The following is a 17,504-nucleotide window of genomic DNA, read 5'->3' as shown; positions in this document are numbered from 1 at the left end:
TTTATTGAATGAAATAATCATATATGAAATTAATCTTGTAGAAGAGAGAAAGTGAATCCTTCTCACTTTCTATCAAATGACAAATCACTTGCAAACTTTTAAGAGCAGAGTTTCCGAGTGGGGTGCTTTCTGAAACTTCAACTCCCAGAATTCGTAACAAAGTGGCCATGTTGGCTGGGGTGTTTTGGGAGGCGAAGTTCACATACTATACTTGGAAGATGAAATTGTAAAATGCTCGATAGCATCGTATTCTAGAAGCAGAAGTGTTTGATGCTGATGGTGATTCAGTATATATCTTTTCTGCTAAGCGCCATCAAACAAGAGATACCTATCCTAGATTCTTGCGAAGGATGAATAGGTGGACAAAAATGCCAAATCCAGTCTAAATATCTGGCTGGCTGTACAAGGAACCCTAATAACTGCCGCCCAGTTCTCAGTGACTATCTACAGCTCACATAACCAAGCAAATAAATCAGAATAATATCAATAATAAGATTAGGTAAAATAAGGCAAGCACGGAGGGATCTCAGTCTCCAGAATGAGCAACGAAAGACTCCCAAGTCTGACCAGGCGGTGGCAGCAAGTAGCTTAGAGCAAGGGTCTCCAGCCCTGGCAACTTTAAGACGAGTGGACTTCAACTCCCAGAATTCCTTTGCTGGCTGAGGAATTCTGGGAGTTGAAGTCCACAAGTCTTAAAGTTGCCAAGGTTGGAGACCCTTGGCTTAGAGCACGTTTTATCAACCTTGACCACTTTAAATTGTGTAGAATTCTGGGAGTTGAAATCCTCAAGTAGCCAAGATTGATAAACGTTGGCCTAGAAGCTTCTGTCTCTTTGCTGTCACCTGCTGTTCTTTAGAATATCTGCAACATAGCAACAATTTCTTAGGAATGTGCAGGGTTTTTTAGTCGCCTTGCCTGTAGCAATCCACTAGTGACTCCTGGCGGATACGGTTTAAATCGAGTGCTGAAATTCTGTGCGAGAGTGCCATGTTTTAAATTTAAACAGATTCTTTTAAACTTGAGATTCTTCCACTTTCACGTGGGTATCTTGAGTCCCTCTCTCGCCTCCTGCTTATACAAAGTTCGGCGGTTTTCCTACTAAATTCACAGTAACATGTAGCTTTCTCTCTCTCTTATAATATGCCCTCTCTAGAATTATCGGTATCTCTTCGCCGCCATTCGGATTTTGATAGCCCTTAAAATATAAAATTAAATAAATAAATGAATTTAATATTTAATGTGAACTGGGTTTCATAAACAACCACACGCATGCGTACGAGGAAAAGCTCCCCTTCCGGTGCCATCTTTGGGTCGGGCATAAGAAGGCTAATCGGCGTTCTCAACTCCTTTCCTGCTTCCCCCACACGCCCTCCTTTGTTCCACGCCCTCCATCTTTGAAAAGGGCAGCGTGTGGGCGCTGGTCTCATATCTTATGAGGGCGGTCGGAGGAGGCGGAGCCTTGGGGGTGGGGAGGGGGAGGTGGCGGTTGTTGTTTAGAAAAGGAGGAGGAGGGGGCGGAGCCTTGGGGGGTGGGGAGGGGGCGATTGTTGTTTAGAAGAGGAGGAGGGGGCGGCATAAGTGTCCTGGGAAGGGTTAAAGGTGAGAGGTCAGGATTCCGGCTGCTGACCCCCAAGGGGGCTGGGAGGGAACGGGTCTCCGGTGCTTAAGCGAGGGGGGAAAAAAGAAGAGGTAGGAGAAGGTAATATGCGTCACCCTCCCCTCCCGCCGCTTCCTTTCGGAGCCCTGCTCGGGGGGGCTGGGGAGAGAAAGGAAAGATTTGTGCCGGGGGGGCTCCCTTCTTCCTCACAGTGCTGTCTGTCGGTATGTGTCCACCCCCTTGTTTTTATCCCAGGGCTTTATCACTTGCTTTTGTGCCCTTTTTAGCTCTGCCCCGTTGGAAAAGGGGGCTTTCCTCCCTGCATAGCCCCCTCTTTACCCCACATCCTGTGCATGCTCTTTTCCAGAGCGGTCTTGATTGTTTGAACCCCACTTTCTGCTCTGCACACAATCGTGGTTTGCTTGCTTGCTTGCTTGCTTGCTTGCCTCTTGCAAGCTCTTGAAAGAAGCCAGAGGGGTCCCGCTTCTTTGGCTCTTCCAGGTGTGCTGTGGTTTCTCTTGCTTCTCATACAGGCTGTTCATGGCGGCTTCTTAACTTTTTCTTTTTAACTCCTGCTCCAGGTATTCTGAATCCAGGCCCTGGTTACGTTGCTAAGCTGAATTCCCTCTCTGAGGCAGTCCAGGTTTCTTGGCCTTCTATGCATTCCTGGTCTCATAAAAGTGCCCCAGGGCAAACCTGGGCTGTGACATACAGCTGATTAATTGGTTAGGCAAATTGACTAAAAGTAGTTTGCTTTTTAACTGGGCAAAAACAACCATAGGCAGCAGAAGCTGTCTTTGTGAATTTGGAATGCCTGTTGCAGTGCGGTATTTGTGTCGCTTAGAAACAGGTGTTTGTTTTCTTCCTGTGAATATTATTTTCATCGGCTCGTTTTTTTAACTATGAATGAGTTCCACTGTGCAATCGTTTAATCTCCTTGTTTTGTTTGACTGCAGGATGACAGATATGGCAGATAATCATAAAGAAAATTGGGTAGCCTTGGTGGCTGCAGCAGAACAATACCGGCGTAAAACAGGCAACGAAATTGTTTTGCTCACTGCTTTCCAGGCACCACCTCCTGGCAACTACAGCTATACGCAGCATGGGAGTGGGGCTCTAGCAGATGCCGTTCAAAGCTACCTCGAAGATATTGCAGTGGTTCATAAAACCACTGCTTTTACCTATGCTGCCCGCCCTCCCTCAAACCCTCATCCACCTCCCCCACAAGGATCCTATTCCCAAAGTTACCCTCCTACTTATGCTCCAGATGAATCTGCCCCACACAGGACACCAGCCTTCCAAGGAGGTCTGCCTCAGGCTTCGGGAAGCCAAGAACGTGAAGATGAAGATGATGAAGGTGACAGAAATACATTGACTGAACTGGAACAACCCAGTGGAAGAGAACCTCCTAGTGACACTACTGGTAGGTCTCTGCACAACAAGTTGGCATTTATAGCTTGTTTTTCTATAAATAATTTCAAGTAGTCTGCAATAAATATATGTCAAATATCAACCCAGTGGGCTGCTTACCCCAAAGCTTTACTTGAAAAGCCAGGCTTGGACAATACTGTGGAAATTACAGCATAGAGCATGCCACCACATCACTTTTCACAATGTTTTTCCCATTCGCGGGGCTAGAGTAGGTCTGGCCTGCACGAGACACATCCTGCCCATGGGCCACCAGTTTGACACCCCAGGCAAAAAGGTAGAGAGAGAGAGAGAGACCTATGGCTGTTGATATGCACTGCTTTTTTTAAAAAGTTCTATAACAAATCCCAGTCAGTTATTCTCCAGATGTGTCAGACTTTAACTCCCAGGACCTGCGAGCCAGCATCTGGATAGAAGACCCCGGGGTGTTAAAATCCAACCACCAGATGCCTGAAAGTAGGTCCACAATAAATATTAAAAGAGTGTAGTGAACGATACAGGTAGTTCTCAACTTACAACCATAATTGAGCCCAAAATGTTCTGTTAAATGAGACATTTAAGTGAGTTTTGTCCCATTTTACAACCTTACATGCCACAATTGTTAAGTGAATCACTGCAATTGTTAAATTAGTAACCTGATTGGTAAGTGAATCTTGTTTCCCCATTGACTTTGCTTGTCAGAAGGTCACAAAAAGTGATCACATGACCTTGGGAAACAGCAACAATCTTAAATATGAACCAGTGGCCAAGCATCTGAATTTTGATAGCATGATCATGGGGATGCTGCAAAGGTGGTAACAATGAAAAATGGTAATATGTCACATTTTTCAGTGCCATTGTAACTTTTAACGGTCACTAAATGAACTGCTGCACGTTGAAAACTACCTGTATTTTAACTGGATCTGTTAAGAAAAGTAACCTGATTCATACATTGCACCAAACTTTGACTTGCTTAAACATAGTTTTAGAACAAACAGTGTAGACTTGTATAAGAAAAGCCACATTGGGTTAAGGCTTAGTAACATGCCTGAAGGCACTAGCTTCGCATCACATTCTTTAGCAGGATACACACTAACTGTGTACTAGTAGCACTTTTCCTTTTCTATCATTACAGTTGTGACAAAACTTGCCTCTGCTGAAGTGAGAAGGCATATCTTAAGGTATTAGGTTTGACAGAACAGTGGGTAGCAGTTTGAGAATGAAGTGAATACACGATTATGCATAATCCCTTGTATTCATCTCTCTCCCTCCTTTTTGGCCTTCATATTTTATTTTTCTGTTAAAAAGGACTTGCAAATCTATAAGCAAAAAAAAATTAACAGGGTAATTTTATTATAGCTAATAAACCAATGGGAAGCAGAATAATCAATTGTCAGAGCTTGAAAGGGGAAAAAATGAAATAATATCGTTTAAAGGTCCCCTGAAAAAGCAATTTTTTAATAAAAATGGAGAGCAATTTCATTTTGGGAACAAAATGAAACTAGATGAATGAGTGTTCCATAATCGGAGATCTTCTGCCAAAAAGGCCCAATATTTATCTGCTGCAGCTCAGAGCCAAGCCTCAGCTGAATATCTCATTGATAGGTTGATATATGGAAGTTTAATATTTCAAATTAGTTTTGTATTTTAAAAAATACAGCACGGCTATTTCAAGTATGTGAATTTATATAGTCCCAATAATTGGTATCAGTTTTATAGTTGTAATAAATTACATTTAGATACCACTTTTTCAGGTGCTGAGAACCATTTCATGTAGCTTAATTTGAGAATTCTCAGAATTCTTAAAGGCATTTCACTCATTCTACGGAACGAGATTGGAGTAGAAGCCAGTTGTGAGTGCACAGCTGAAAAAGAAGATGGAATACTTTGAGGGCTTCTAGTCTTAGCTACTGCATCAAGTGGCTATATGTTGGGTGTTTCTTTGTACTTTGCCCTCTGAACCTTTAGCCTCTCTTGCTGTCGTTCAATGCACACAACTGTCCCAAGTGAAGCCTGAAGAACTTAGAAAGATGATTTTTAGCTTCCCGGTTTAGGAGAATCCATTTGATACTAGCCAAGATTGTTGGCTTGTGTGAAGAGGCTTGTTGGTCTGCAGCTTGCAAAGTACATTGTCCCATGTCTCCATTTTGAGTCACTGAATCTATCTTGTGGAGCACAGTTAATTTCCTGCAGGCTGCAGCCAGATTTCAGTCTTCGTCAGTTGGCCTGAATGCTCTTAGCAGTGCCAGCAGTGGAGGACCTGCAGATGTGCTGGATGGGCATGGTTTTATTCCGTCCTCCTTTCAGGCCAATTTGGTTTCCTTCTACCATTTGTCCTGCTTTACATTTTACATATCCTCCCATAAAGCACTCAAAAGGCCAGAACACGTTAACATAAAACAATTACAGGAATTATTAAGAAAGTTGAAATTGAAAAATCTGAAGGGAAAGTTCTGGATTCCTTTCATAAAAGTGGAAAGAGCAGGAGTGTGATTTTCCTTGAAATGCATTTTACAGTTTGGAAATAAGATAGAAGCCCAACAAATGGAGCTCAGAAAATAAGGCCAGAGGGATGTCTTTAAGAAGGGCTCTTTTGTTGACCTTAATATTCAAACAGAGGCATGTGGCATTAGGAGTGCTTGAGACCAAACATAAGTTGTTTAAAAAACAATCTACCGCAGTCTCTGTTAAAATGCAGTCTCTGTTAAAACAATCTACCGCAGTCACTGTTGTTATCTTATCACGCCTCTTTGAGATAGACTAAAAGGCAATAACTAATTTAAACAAGATTTGTGACTGAGGGATGAAACCACAGTCTCTCTAGAATTAGGTCTAACAATCGCACTGATCGACAGTATATTTCGATTTGCTTGAAAAATAGGTCATTAGTTGTGCAAAGCCTAACATCCCAAAATATTGCATTCCTCCTTCAAACTATTCTGATTCTGGTTGTTCAGCAAGTAACCGTGGAGCAATTCATGACAGCCAAAGTTCAGAGAAGGAACAGAAACATTTATTGCCTGAGAATATTAGTATGCATGTATATGTCATGTATGAAATGCTATCTCCAGGGAAGCCTGTTTGCCCCCCCTTCTTCTAGAGTTTAAGTGAATAAAAAAATAATCTTTTTGCTAATCCATTTAACTATTGTTTTTGATTTTATTGTTTTCATATTTTATTCTTTGCTATAACTTTATAAGCTGCATTGAGGGTTATATGGATAGTCCTCAATTTATGACTACAATTGGAACCAGAATTTCTATTGCTAAGCAAGGTGGCTATTAAGTGAGTCATGTCTGTATTTATGATCTTTTTGCCACAGTTGTTAAATGAATCCAACTTCTCCAATTGACTTTGCTTGTCAGAAGTGCTCTGGGAAAGTTGCAAACATGATCCCAGGACACTGCAAGCATCATAAATGCCTGTTGCCAAGTGCCCAAATTTTGATCACATGGCTATGGGGATGCTGTGACCATTGTAAGTCATAAGTTGTTTTTTAGTGCCGTTCAAATTTTAGAATTCTTTATTGGCCAAGTGTGATTAGACACACAAAGAATTTGTCTCCAGTGCTCTCAGTGTACATACAACAATAGTGATAAATCATTATCATAGTCATTGTAAAATGGTTCCTAAATGGATGGTTGTAAGTCGAGAACCACTTGTATAAGCCGAAATATATGTGCTATAACATTATTTGACATATCCCACCTTTATTTTACACATAATTATAAAATACATTTTTATAGCATGCATAATTCTCCAATCTCCTATTTTCCCCAAACAACAATCCTGTAAGGTAGATTAGGCTGAAAAGATTGACTCAAAGTCTTCTAACTGACTTCCCTGCCTAAGGGAGAACTAGAACTCATGGCCTAACACTTTCTGTTTTAGCCATTGTATTATCCTGGCTCTCTTTAATGTCGTCCAGTTAATACCTTCCTTTTAAAATTGGCTTTTCATATTTTAAGTGCATTTCTTTTATCTGCTGACATGAAAGAAGTCTGTGTGAAAGGGAGGTCCACAGATTCATTTATTTGCAATAATGTAAACTTCAACCCACATTTACTAATCAGAGCAGGCCTATTCAGCTATTAAGACGTCTTGTTCACAGTGTACTTATTTTCCTTCTCCATCCATTCCTCCATTTCATATTGTTCTTGCCTCACCTGAGGGTTGGGGTATACTTTCTGTCTTTGCCTTCAAGGAAATTTATAAATCAAAATAAAAGGTAGGACCTTCAAGCAACCATTGAAGTGGGCTTTGTTTCAGGTTCCAAGTCAGTTGCTGAAAACTATTGGGCATGATTGGTTCAAACTGGTCTTTGTTTCAAACACACACACACAACACCATTACTTGTGCTCTCTTTAGAAAACCTTGGAATGCAATACAAACTTGTTGATATCTTCCAACTGTGATGGTATTATTTTTGGATACAAAAAGCTTAATTCTAAAAGAAATGATGTTATGAGAAAGGCAGTATTTCCATTCACCTGATATGATAATGAACATTTATGTCGAGGGACCGGGGTGTGTCATGAGGGATCTTGTATGGACAGCCACTGTCATTCTATATTTTAAGATAACTATCAATTTCTAGGTCTGTTTGTGATGGATGAAGATTCTCCAAGCCAAGATTATGAGCCTTTTTTTGATTCTGATGTGGAAAGCACTGACGGTGAGTGGAGTAGCATTGTAAGAGAGAAAACACTGAGCCCAACTAATCATTTTGCATTTTTCCCTATTCTGCCTGCGGAATAGGTAATCCTCCCTTCTCAGAATGATCCAGGTCTACTGAATCAGTCCAAACCACCTGTTAATTTTTGGTTTCAGCTTCTTCCATGAAATCCTCTTTCGTTGTTAAGGATCTTCTTGACAAGCCCAGTGAAGTTCAATTACAGGTAGTCCTCGACCTACAACCACAAAATGTCTGTTGCTAAATGACATATTTGTTAAGTGAATTTTGACCCATTTTATGACCTTTTTTTTTTTTTGAAAATTTTATTTGGGTTTTCACAAAAACAAAATACAAATAAAACATCTTTTTTGAAAATAGCATGGTCCCAGGTTATCATTTCTTCATACAAACTCAATTTCATGCTCATTTTTATATTCTATTCCATATCTTATTACCATTTTATATTTTCTACATAGTTTTTCCCCTATTTTAATTTTCTCAACTTTGTTTTAATTATCTCATCTCAATTCAAATCATTATATTTATACTTTTGTCTGTCCTGTTTCAATTTCACATTATCTTTTCTTATTAAGCAAATTTTTCCCTGTAGTTACCAATTAGAGTATGACACCTTTATATCCTTTAATTTTATCTATTCACACTCTTATTTAAGCTTCAATGTATACCTTTAAGATTATAGCATTCAATATAATACATAACTTCAAATCGAGTTCTGCTTGGTACATTCTTAAAATAGAGACTATATTCTTAAAAAGAAAAAATTATATATATATGTAAATAAAACACACATTCCAATTCAATTCTATCATTAATATGCATTAACATCTTAACATCTTTAACATTTCTTTTCAATTAAATATCATACTTCCTTGGGAACACTTATAAACTTTCCATAGTTAATTCTTTTTTTTCCATATTTCTCACTTATATTTTTATAAATCATTACTAATAATTAAAAATGTTCCCTTTTAATTCTCTCAATCATTTTAATTCATTTATTTATTAACAAACATCCCACTACATTACAGTAAATATTTTATCGATCATCATATTTTCTAAAATTATTTCTATTTGTAATATAACAATGCCATCTTATGTACCTTTGCAGAATCCCTTTTGCAATTAAATTTTCACCCATTATCTCTAAACAAGCTTATGGATACAATCCTTATATCTTTTCTCTGTTTCTCCATTTCTTGTTTCTGTTTTTACAACTTCTTTTCCTTGCCTTCTTCCCCCTCTTCTTCTCCCTCCCCTTTTTACCCCCTCGTCTCTCTATGTTTAACTCTCTCATCTGTAATCCCCTCTTCTGTTGCTTTCTAATATTACACTTATCTTTCAAATTGTTCTTCTTTTTGGTTGTTTTTTCTAGTCTTATACCTTTCACTCTCTTTCCCCCCTTTTCTTTTTTCCCCCACTTAAAATTATTTGATCATTAAAGATGGCTTCTTCTTTGTCCCAATCTTCTTGTTCTGCAAGCATTTCTTGTTGCTTCTCATAGTTCCAGATCTCCATTTCTAAAAATTGAAACACGAAGCCAAAAGAACTTCTCCCTTCTTGTGCATCTTCTTTCCATTTTTTAAGTTCCGTTTTCAGTTCTTCTAAGAGTGATACCATTTTAAAAACTTTTAAACAACCACCCGGTTAATTTTAGTCATCTAGATGCAAAAACCAAAAATCACCAAATAATCCAAGGCTGTTTCTACTTGCTTCTTTTTTCTACTTTCTCTTCCTGGGGTTCTATTATTTTGTTACCAAGTTTCAATTAAAATGTATCTCTGAAGAATCTTGTTAAAATTTCACTGTAAGTTCCTTTTAATTACAGTTCCATTCCTTAATTCGAGGCAGTCTCCTCCATTTTTCCAGATCCTGCCCTTTTATTCTTTTTTTTTCTCCTTTCCTGCTTTTAAAAACTTTTAAATGTCCAGAAATCTTTATTATCCCTTTGACTTTTATTTTCAGCTTAGATGCCTATTAATGTCAAAGTGGATTTTTTTTCAATTTCTTGCTTAAGTCTCTTAGCAATCAGTATAAGGAAGGGAAGAAAAAAAAACCTAATCCTTTCCCTTCTCTCTCTCCTTCGCAGCTTCAAAATCTTCTTTGGAAACAATGTTGTTAAGTTTAAATTCCAGGGTACCTTATTTGTTGCTTTTGCTGTTTGACCCGGTCAACCAAAATTTTCTCTTTTTATCTTCCCCCTGCACATTCTTTTCCGGTCGAGTTCTTCTTTGTGGTGGCCATTTTTGACCACCGCTACAACCGCCTTCGGGAAAGGGAGTAATGGCCAGTTGGGGAGGAGAGATGCGGCTCTTCTCAACCCTGCAGGCAGTCTCCCGCCTCTTCACCACCTCTATGGGGTGGCTTAGCCCCAAAACCAGCCGGCTCGGGGGGCTCCAGCAGCGAGCACGGATCGAAGCCTCGGAGAGACGAGGTTTCGGTCTGTCGCCGAAGAAGCTCAAACCGGAAGTTCCCATTTTATGACCTTTCTTACCACAGTTATTAAGTGAATCACTGCAGTTGTTAAGTGAATCTGGCTTTACTTTGCTTGTAAGAAGGTCACAAAAGGTGATCCCATAATCCCAGGATACTGCAACTGTCATAAGTATGAGTCATCTGCCAAGTGCCTGAATTTTGATCATGTGACTATGAAGGCTGCAATGGTCATAAATGTGAAAACAGTCGTAAGTCATTTTTTTCAGTGTCATTGTAACTTTGAACAAACAGTAAATGAATTGTAAATAGAGAACTATCTGTACTCACAAATTAAAGCAAATATATGTGTCCCAGGGTAATGATGCAGGATCCAACCTGGGTCAGTCACCAGAATCAAAGGTTTTGTCTTCCGAGCTTTTGGATTCATGCTGGAGCCCATCTTCAGAGAATATCTCTCTAGCAGAATGTGTGTTCTTCTGTGTGCGGTATTAATAGTGCCTGTTGTAAGTGGCTTTTTATGTGTGTTTGATGGCTGGCTTTTAAGTCATTAGCCTTCATTTGTTTGTGCTGCTCAGCTCTCGCCTTCTAAGTAGCAGTAGCAATAGCAGATTTATATAAGACTTTACAATGCTTTACAGCCCTCTCTTAAGTGGTTACAGAGTCAGATATTGCCCACAACAAACTGGATCCTCATTTTACCCACCTTGGAAGGCTGAGTCAACCTTGAGCCTGATGAGATTTGAATTGCCAAATTGCAGGCATCTGGCAGTCAGCAGAAGTAGTCTGCAGTACTGCACTCTAACCACTGCACTACTGTAGCTCATACTACCAGTACTTGATAGGCTGATGGTCAATCAACACTCCTTATTTACTGGCAAGGGGCCTGTTTTCCAGGCTTCAATCCCTTCCCTGGCTGTTTTTGTTCCTGCTCATCCAACAATTTTAGTAACTGCAAAGTTGAATGTGTTTTCTTGTTCATGGCAGTGTAAGGATACCAGTGAGTTTGGGTCTCCTTGTCCGACGGCTCGCTTATGTTTTTGCAGTATGGTGATTAGCTTCCCCCGAGTCCGTCCTACATAGTCAGAGGGGCAATACATGCGTGGGATTTTGTAGATTACATTGGAAGTATCTCCCACCTCCAAGCAATCTTTACAATGCATAATTTGTCCTCATATGGCAACCTCTGGGCAGTGTGTGATTTCCACTTGCAGCTCTCAGAAGCTGCATTCTACAGCTTCCTAAATGTTTTTTAATGTATGGCAGGATATGCCATGTGTTTGGTCTTGTACTTTTTTTTCTTCCTTTCTCTCCCTACCATGGACAAGATAAAAGACCAATGATTGCTTTGACGTGGGCGATACTTCCAGTGTAATCTACCAAATCCTCTGCATGGATTGCCCCTCTGACTATGTAGGACAAACTGGGAGGAAGCTAATCACCAGATTACGAGAGTACAAGCAAGCAGTCAGACAAGGAGACCCGAACTCATTGAAAGCCTCACATTGCCATGAACAAGGAGACACATTCAATTTTGCAGCTACTAAGATTGTTGGACAAACAGGCACAAAAACAGCCAGGAAGTGATTGAAGCCTGGGAAACAGGCCTCTTGTCTGTCAACAGGAGTGTTGATTTACCACCAGCATATCAAGTACTTAGAAGGCGAGGGCTGGGCAGCACAAGTAAACAACAGCTAATGACTTAAAAGCCAGCCAACTACACACCCCAATCAACATCTAAAAAACCACTTATAACAAGCATTATATTTACCACACACAGAACAGCACACATTTTGGTAGGGAGAAGTCCCCTGAAGATGGGCTCCAGCACGAGTTCAGAAGCTCTGAAGACAAAACCTTTGATTCTTTGGTTGACTGACCCCCAATTGGATCCTGCAACTACCTGTACTGTAACAAGCATAGTTTTAGTGGCCAAGAGGACAAAAAAAGAAGCCTGTTCAGCCATTCACTGAATGACTTTGGCTAGTCTGGTATACTTTGCAAATTTGTTTAGAGAAGAGAAAGAAAGGGGGAACTCCTTTGTCTGTTCCTTGGAGAAAGGATATAAATGTGAAGGATAATTAAGTAGAGATTCACCTAATAAGTGCAGTTTTGTCTCCTCTACCCAGTTGGCTCCCTTGATTGCTTGGTCTAATTAGTCTTTAATGAGACTGCTAGGCATAGTTAAGTGGATTCAGTTTACTTTGTTGGAAAAGCTTGTTCTCAACTTTTTCTTTATATTGTCATTCTCCACAATTTGTATATTACAGGTTATAACTTCTTGCTGTTTATACATTTGACACTTTTGTATATACTGCATATTATCACTTGAGTTTTCATTTTTAGTTTTCAAAAGCTAGAAGCTTGAATTCGTTATGACAGCCATCTCCAATTTAACAGTATTCAAACCATCAATCAGGTTTTCCTATCTTTGGCCATACAAGCTGGGAATTCTGGGAACTGTAGTTGCAATATGATTGGAAGATGCCAGATTAAGGGTGGCTGCCATAAATGGAAACTTCATTAATTGACTATAGTGGTATTTGAAACCCCAAGAGTTGCTTCATTTCATTTGTCTTTTCAAGATCTTCCATATTCTCTTTGGAATTGACACTATTGCAGGGTGAGAGGAAGTTTTAAATTATAGATTAAAAATTGCTCTACTGAGCAATCAAAAATTGCTCTACTGGCTTCCTGGGATTTTCAGGAAACAGAATATGGAGAAGTGCTGAATGAGAGTAGCCTTGGCCAGGTCTAAACATTCAAATATTATTTGAAGCATTTCAAATATTATTTGATTAAAAAATATCCTCAAGAAGATACAATCTATGCCAAAAATTCTTGTACACACTTGGAAATTCTTTTGGATAAAGTTGAGAGAGATGGGGTATCTGAGGAAGCTTGTAGTCATGGGTGTGTTGCTAGACCCTTCCATTGCTACCCACTTTTTGAAAGAGGCTTGTCATAAGAAAAAAGGAAGGCAGCATGCTGCACAACAATGCCTGCTGCTTTGTTATCTATTTGCAGGAATCCCCCTTGAGCTTATCAAGGCATGATAGAGAACATCCTAGTAAATGAGTGTTTTGTGACGGGCTGTGAAAGTACATCTGCCACATGCTGTCAAAATTCCAGGTGTGCCTTTGCCTTAAGAGGTTGTCTACCTCTGCTCTAAATATTGTTGAATTGCAACTCCCGGTAGTCTCATCCAAATGTGGCCAAAGATTAATGATTCTGGAAGTTGTAATTCAATAAAATCAAAGGGATTAATCTAAACCAGGCCAATCCTACTTTTGATCAGGCTTTGGATGCTCACAGCTCGCTGTTTTCAAATGTTGCTCAGTTGGTCTAAGCTTTTCCCCCCCACACCCCGAATCCCCACTTTTTCTCAGATGGGAGTCTGAGTGAGGAGGCTCCAGGACAGACAGCTCCTCCACCCCCAAGCCATCAGTATGCCAAATCCCTCCCTGTCTCCGTGCCCATCTGGGGCTTTAAAGAACAACGCCAAGAGATACGATCCTCTGACGAAGAGAACAGTAAGGTGGGTCAAAGTAAGGATGTCCAATTTGAGAGGCCATCCTCGGGGGGGGGGAGCTATCGGGACCCTTTCCTTTTCCTTGGCTGCCCTTGGAGCCTTCCTGACAAAGTACAGGTGGTCCTCGAATTATAGCCATTCATTTAGCAAATGTTCAGAGCTACAGCGGCACTGAAAAATATGACTTGCAGCTGGTCCTTGCACTTATAATCTCCCCAGCATTCCCATGGTTAGTGATCCAAATTCTGTCAAACCGGCATTTATTTACAACAATTGTAGTGTCCCAGGGTCATATGATCACCACTTACCACTTCCCCAGCCAGCTTCCAACAAAAAAAATCAATGAAGGAAGCTGGATTTATTTAACAACCACATGTTTCACTTAACTGAAGAGATTTGCTTGACAACTGTGGCGGGGGGGGGGTCATAAATCAGGCACAATTCATTTCACCATCACTTTGCTTAGCGGTGGAAATTCTGGTCCCAATTGTGGTCATAAGCCAAGGGCTACCTGTAATAAAATCCTTTGAGGGGGAGATTGTTGTGGCTGAGCCCCTCTCGGTCTGCAGACAGAAAGATTAGAGAACAAAGTGGGGGGAGCCTGAATTAGACTCTTTAACGGTTTTTAAGCATCATTTTCCCAACCAGAGACTCAACTTCCCTGCTGGTCTTTTCAGCATGAGAAGAGATGGGGGCGATGCCATCAAGAAGGGATTCCCCTCATTTTTTGGAAGTGATTGTGATCTTGAAAAAATACACGTTATGCTCTTTTTGGGGGTACAAATCCCCTTGTTTTTTAAAAGTGAAAAATTGTACGATTTTGATGCAGTCTTGTGTTTAAAAATCGTCAGTATATTTTGCAGTTCTGGGTTCCACGTTTTAAGGAAGACTAGGAATTTGCAACACATCAAAGGAAGTTGCTCGGGGACTGAATTACATCTTTGGATAAAAACTGGGGGAACATTGTATAATTTGTGCTAGAACCCGAAAGAATGCCTTACAGAAAAAAGATTAAAAATCTGTTCTTCATCTCCCAGAGGATGGAACACAGGAAAATGCTCTCAAGTTACAGGAAGGCAGATCAAAACAGTCAGACTGAATTGTGTAGAAGACTTTCTAACAGTCAAAACAGCTCAAGCCAATACCCAAAGAGGTTGTGGGATCCCTGAACTAGGTAAAGTTTAAAGAAAAGTCAGGAAGCAATTTTGTCAGCCATGCTTTAACTTGGGTTCCTGGACTGAGCAGAGCATTGGGCTCCATCAAACTCTCTTATTTTTCACAATTCATTTGTAGTTTAGAATAGCAAATGTATAGCAACGCGACAGCCTAATGCAAAGTTTTCCAATCTTGGCAGTTTTCAGACATATGGAATTTGAAGTTGATATCCATATGTCAAGCTATTCTCCAAAGCACAAGAAGCAATGGGTGGGAACTAATCAAGGATAAGCAACTTAGAACTAAGGAGAAATTTCCTGAGAGTTAGAACAATTAATCAGTGGAACAACTTGCCTCCAGAAGCTGTGGATGCTCCAACACTGGACGTTTTTAAGAAGATGTTGTATAACCATTTGCCTGAAGTGGTGTGGGAGTTCCTGCCTAAGCAGGGGGGTGGGCTAGAAGTCCTCCAAGGTCCCTTCCAACTCTGTTATTCTAAGAAGGAGTCTTAAGAATTTCACAGCTAGCATAGCCATTTCTGAGAATTCTGGGAGTTGAAGTCCATTCTTCAGTTTGGAAGGAACGCTGATCTTTCTCCACTGTCTTGGCCTTTTAATTGTGCCTAGTTCAGTTGAGACTTTTGGCTTTATTTGTTCTTTCTCAACTGATCCCTACATCGTTTACCCATAAAGCACTTAGACAGGTATAATGATGAAAAGGGAGATCTTACAGTTAGATAAACACTTCGGAAGATAAGAGTTTACAAAAAGGGCTTCAAACCAGTTTCTGGAGATAAATTAGAAGTGGCCTGTAGTTCCTTAAACACGTTAAAGCTTTCATCCTTCCAAGCAGGTAATGGAAAATGGCATATAGGCAGTCCGTGACACATGATCACATTTAAGACCAGAATTCCCATCGCTAAGCAAGGCAATAACTCACATCCAATTTCACAACCTTTTTTGCCATGGTTACGCAAATCGCTGCAGTTGTTAAGTGAATCGCATGGTTGTTAAAACAATCCAAACTTTCCCCAGACAGCTGAGGTCACAGCTGGCAATCAGATCACACACACACACATACCTATCTTAAATATACATGCCTGTTGTCTAGCAACCAAATTTTGTTCATGTGACCTTGGGGTGCTGCAATCATAAGTGTGAAAACCAGTCATAAGTCACTTTTTTCTATGCGGTTGTAACTTCCAGCAATCCCAAAATCCTGGAAACACTCAACCGTCTTAAATATGAGTTAGTTGCCAAGTATCTGAATTTTGACCATGTGACCATGGGGGATGCTGCAACGGTGATAAGTGTGAAAAATGGTCCCACGTCCCACTGAAACTTTGAACGGTCACTAAATGAACTGTTGTAAGTCGTGGGCTACCCGTAATGGTGAAAGAGAAGTCAGATTCATGGTGGGTTTCTCATGATTTCTCATGATCAGTGACAGCAGGAACAAGAGAGGGAGTCGAAGAAGTTTGGAGATGCGGGAGAAAAAGCAAACAAGTTACCCATTTTCTCTCTCTGCAGCATTCGTCTCCTGACCTCGAGAAGATTGCCGCCAGCATGAGAGCTCTGGTGCTGCGGGTTTCAGATGGCACCGAGATGTTTGGAGACCTGCCTCGGCCACGCCTGAATACGAGTGACTTTCAGAAGCTGCATCGGAAATATTAATAGATCTGGCCGTTGGTCCTGCTGCCTCGGCACCATTTTCCTCCACTACCAAAAATCGGTAGACAGGGTTCAGAGCTCCTCTCAAGCCATACTGTTCAAATTCTGTCCCTCCGGCCTTTGCTTCCACAAGCTTTAATTTAAAATGGGCAACCTCAATTTCACACTACAGATGGGCACAGTTGACTGGGTAACTCCGGGAGCACACACCTTAAATTTTCCACAGTTGAAAAACACTGCCTTAGCTAGAGCAGCCCTTCTGAGAGGGGCTTCTGACACACCTTGACAAAACAGACTCACACAAAGACAGAAACACTAGAGACACCCTGACAAAAATAGCTCTGCCACACCAATCAATCTTTCTTCTTCAACAAGTTGTTGGAAATTGTTCGTCTCCCTTTTTTTTCCTCCCCAATTAAGTGTCTTAAAAAAAATCCTTTGCACACAAACTGGGCTTGGGTTCTATGCCACTCTGCTGTTCGTTTCCTTCTCTCCCACTTGTATAAATCTCCCCATTTCCAGGAGTAGAATTTCAGGGCCCTTTTTACTTTTAGGGAGGTTGGTGCAAATGTGCCCTTGTGGCAGGTGAGTTGTGAAAGAGGGTCTAGGGGCTGTGTGTAGAGCCTCGGACTGATCCCACAACAACTCACCCTACTTTTTGTATCAGATTTTCAAGAGCCGTTTCTGGCTCAAACCCTCTATTTTTGTCCAAAGATGATTGGTGAATTGGAAGAGAGAGAGGATGTTTTTATCTCCTTCCTGCCAGCCTATAAGCCAATAATAATAAAAAGTTTGTCTTTACCAGCTCCTTTTGCTGTGTTGTCTTTTTTTGAGTTTTTAGGGTAGAAATCGGCTGTCTTGCCTGGATTTCTGAAGCACACATTGGAGAAAGATAATTGAAATAGAAAAAAAAAACACACAGAGATGTTTCCAGAAAGTTAAAGCGCTGAAATTGCACTCCCAAGTAATGTAGTGCTCGGCTTATGACAGTTCATTTAATGACCGTTTAGTTACAAC

General features: G+C 40.5%; 1 protein-coding gene across 3 annotated transcripts; it reads left to right on the top strand.

The window, feature by feature from the left end:
• The first annotated feature begins 1,523 nt into the window (after nt 1-1,523).
• Nucleotides 1,524-17,292, top strand: AKT1S1 (AKT1 substrate 1). 3 transcript variants are annotated; one of them, XM_026677486.2, is made up of 5 exons: nt 1,524-1,699; nt 2,554-3,020; nt 7,602-7,679; nt 13,520-13,668; nt 16,347-17,292. In XM_026677486.2, the coding sequence occupies exons 2-5, from the start codon at nt 2,555-2,557 to the stop codon at nt 16,488-16,490; spliced, it is 837 nt and encodes a 278-aa protein (XP_026533271.1). In that variant the 5' UTR covers nt 1,524-1,699; nt 2,554; the 3' UTR covers nt 16,491-17,292. The 3 variants fall into 3 exon arrangements, with proteins under 3 accessions (XP_026533271.1, XP_026533273.1, XP_026533274.1); XM_026677488.2 differs by having other exon boundaries at nt 1,525-1,689; XM_026677489.2 differs by having other exon boundaries at nt 1,541-1,599.
• Nucleotides 17,293-17,504: the final 212 nt, after the last annotated feature.

The sequence above is a fragment of the Notechis scutatus genome, chromosome Z, assembly GCF_049901735.1.
Source record: "Notechis scutatus isolate UNSWTSFEM ecotype Mainland chromosome Z, rNotScu1.2, whole genome shotgun sequence".
NCBI lineage: Eukaryota > Metazoa > Chordata > Lepidosauria > Squamata > Elapidae > Notechis > Notechis scutatus.
Note: the sequence above shows the minus strand (reverse complement) of the source record. Positions and strands in the feature narration are given on the sequence as shown.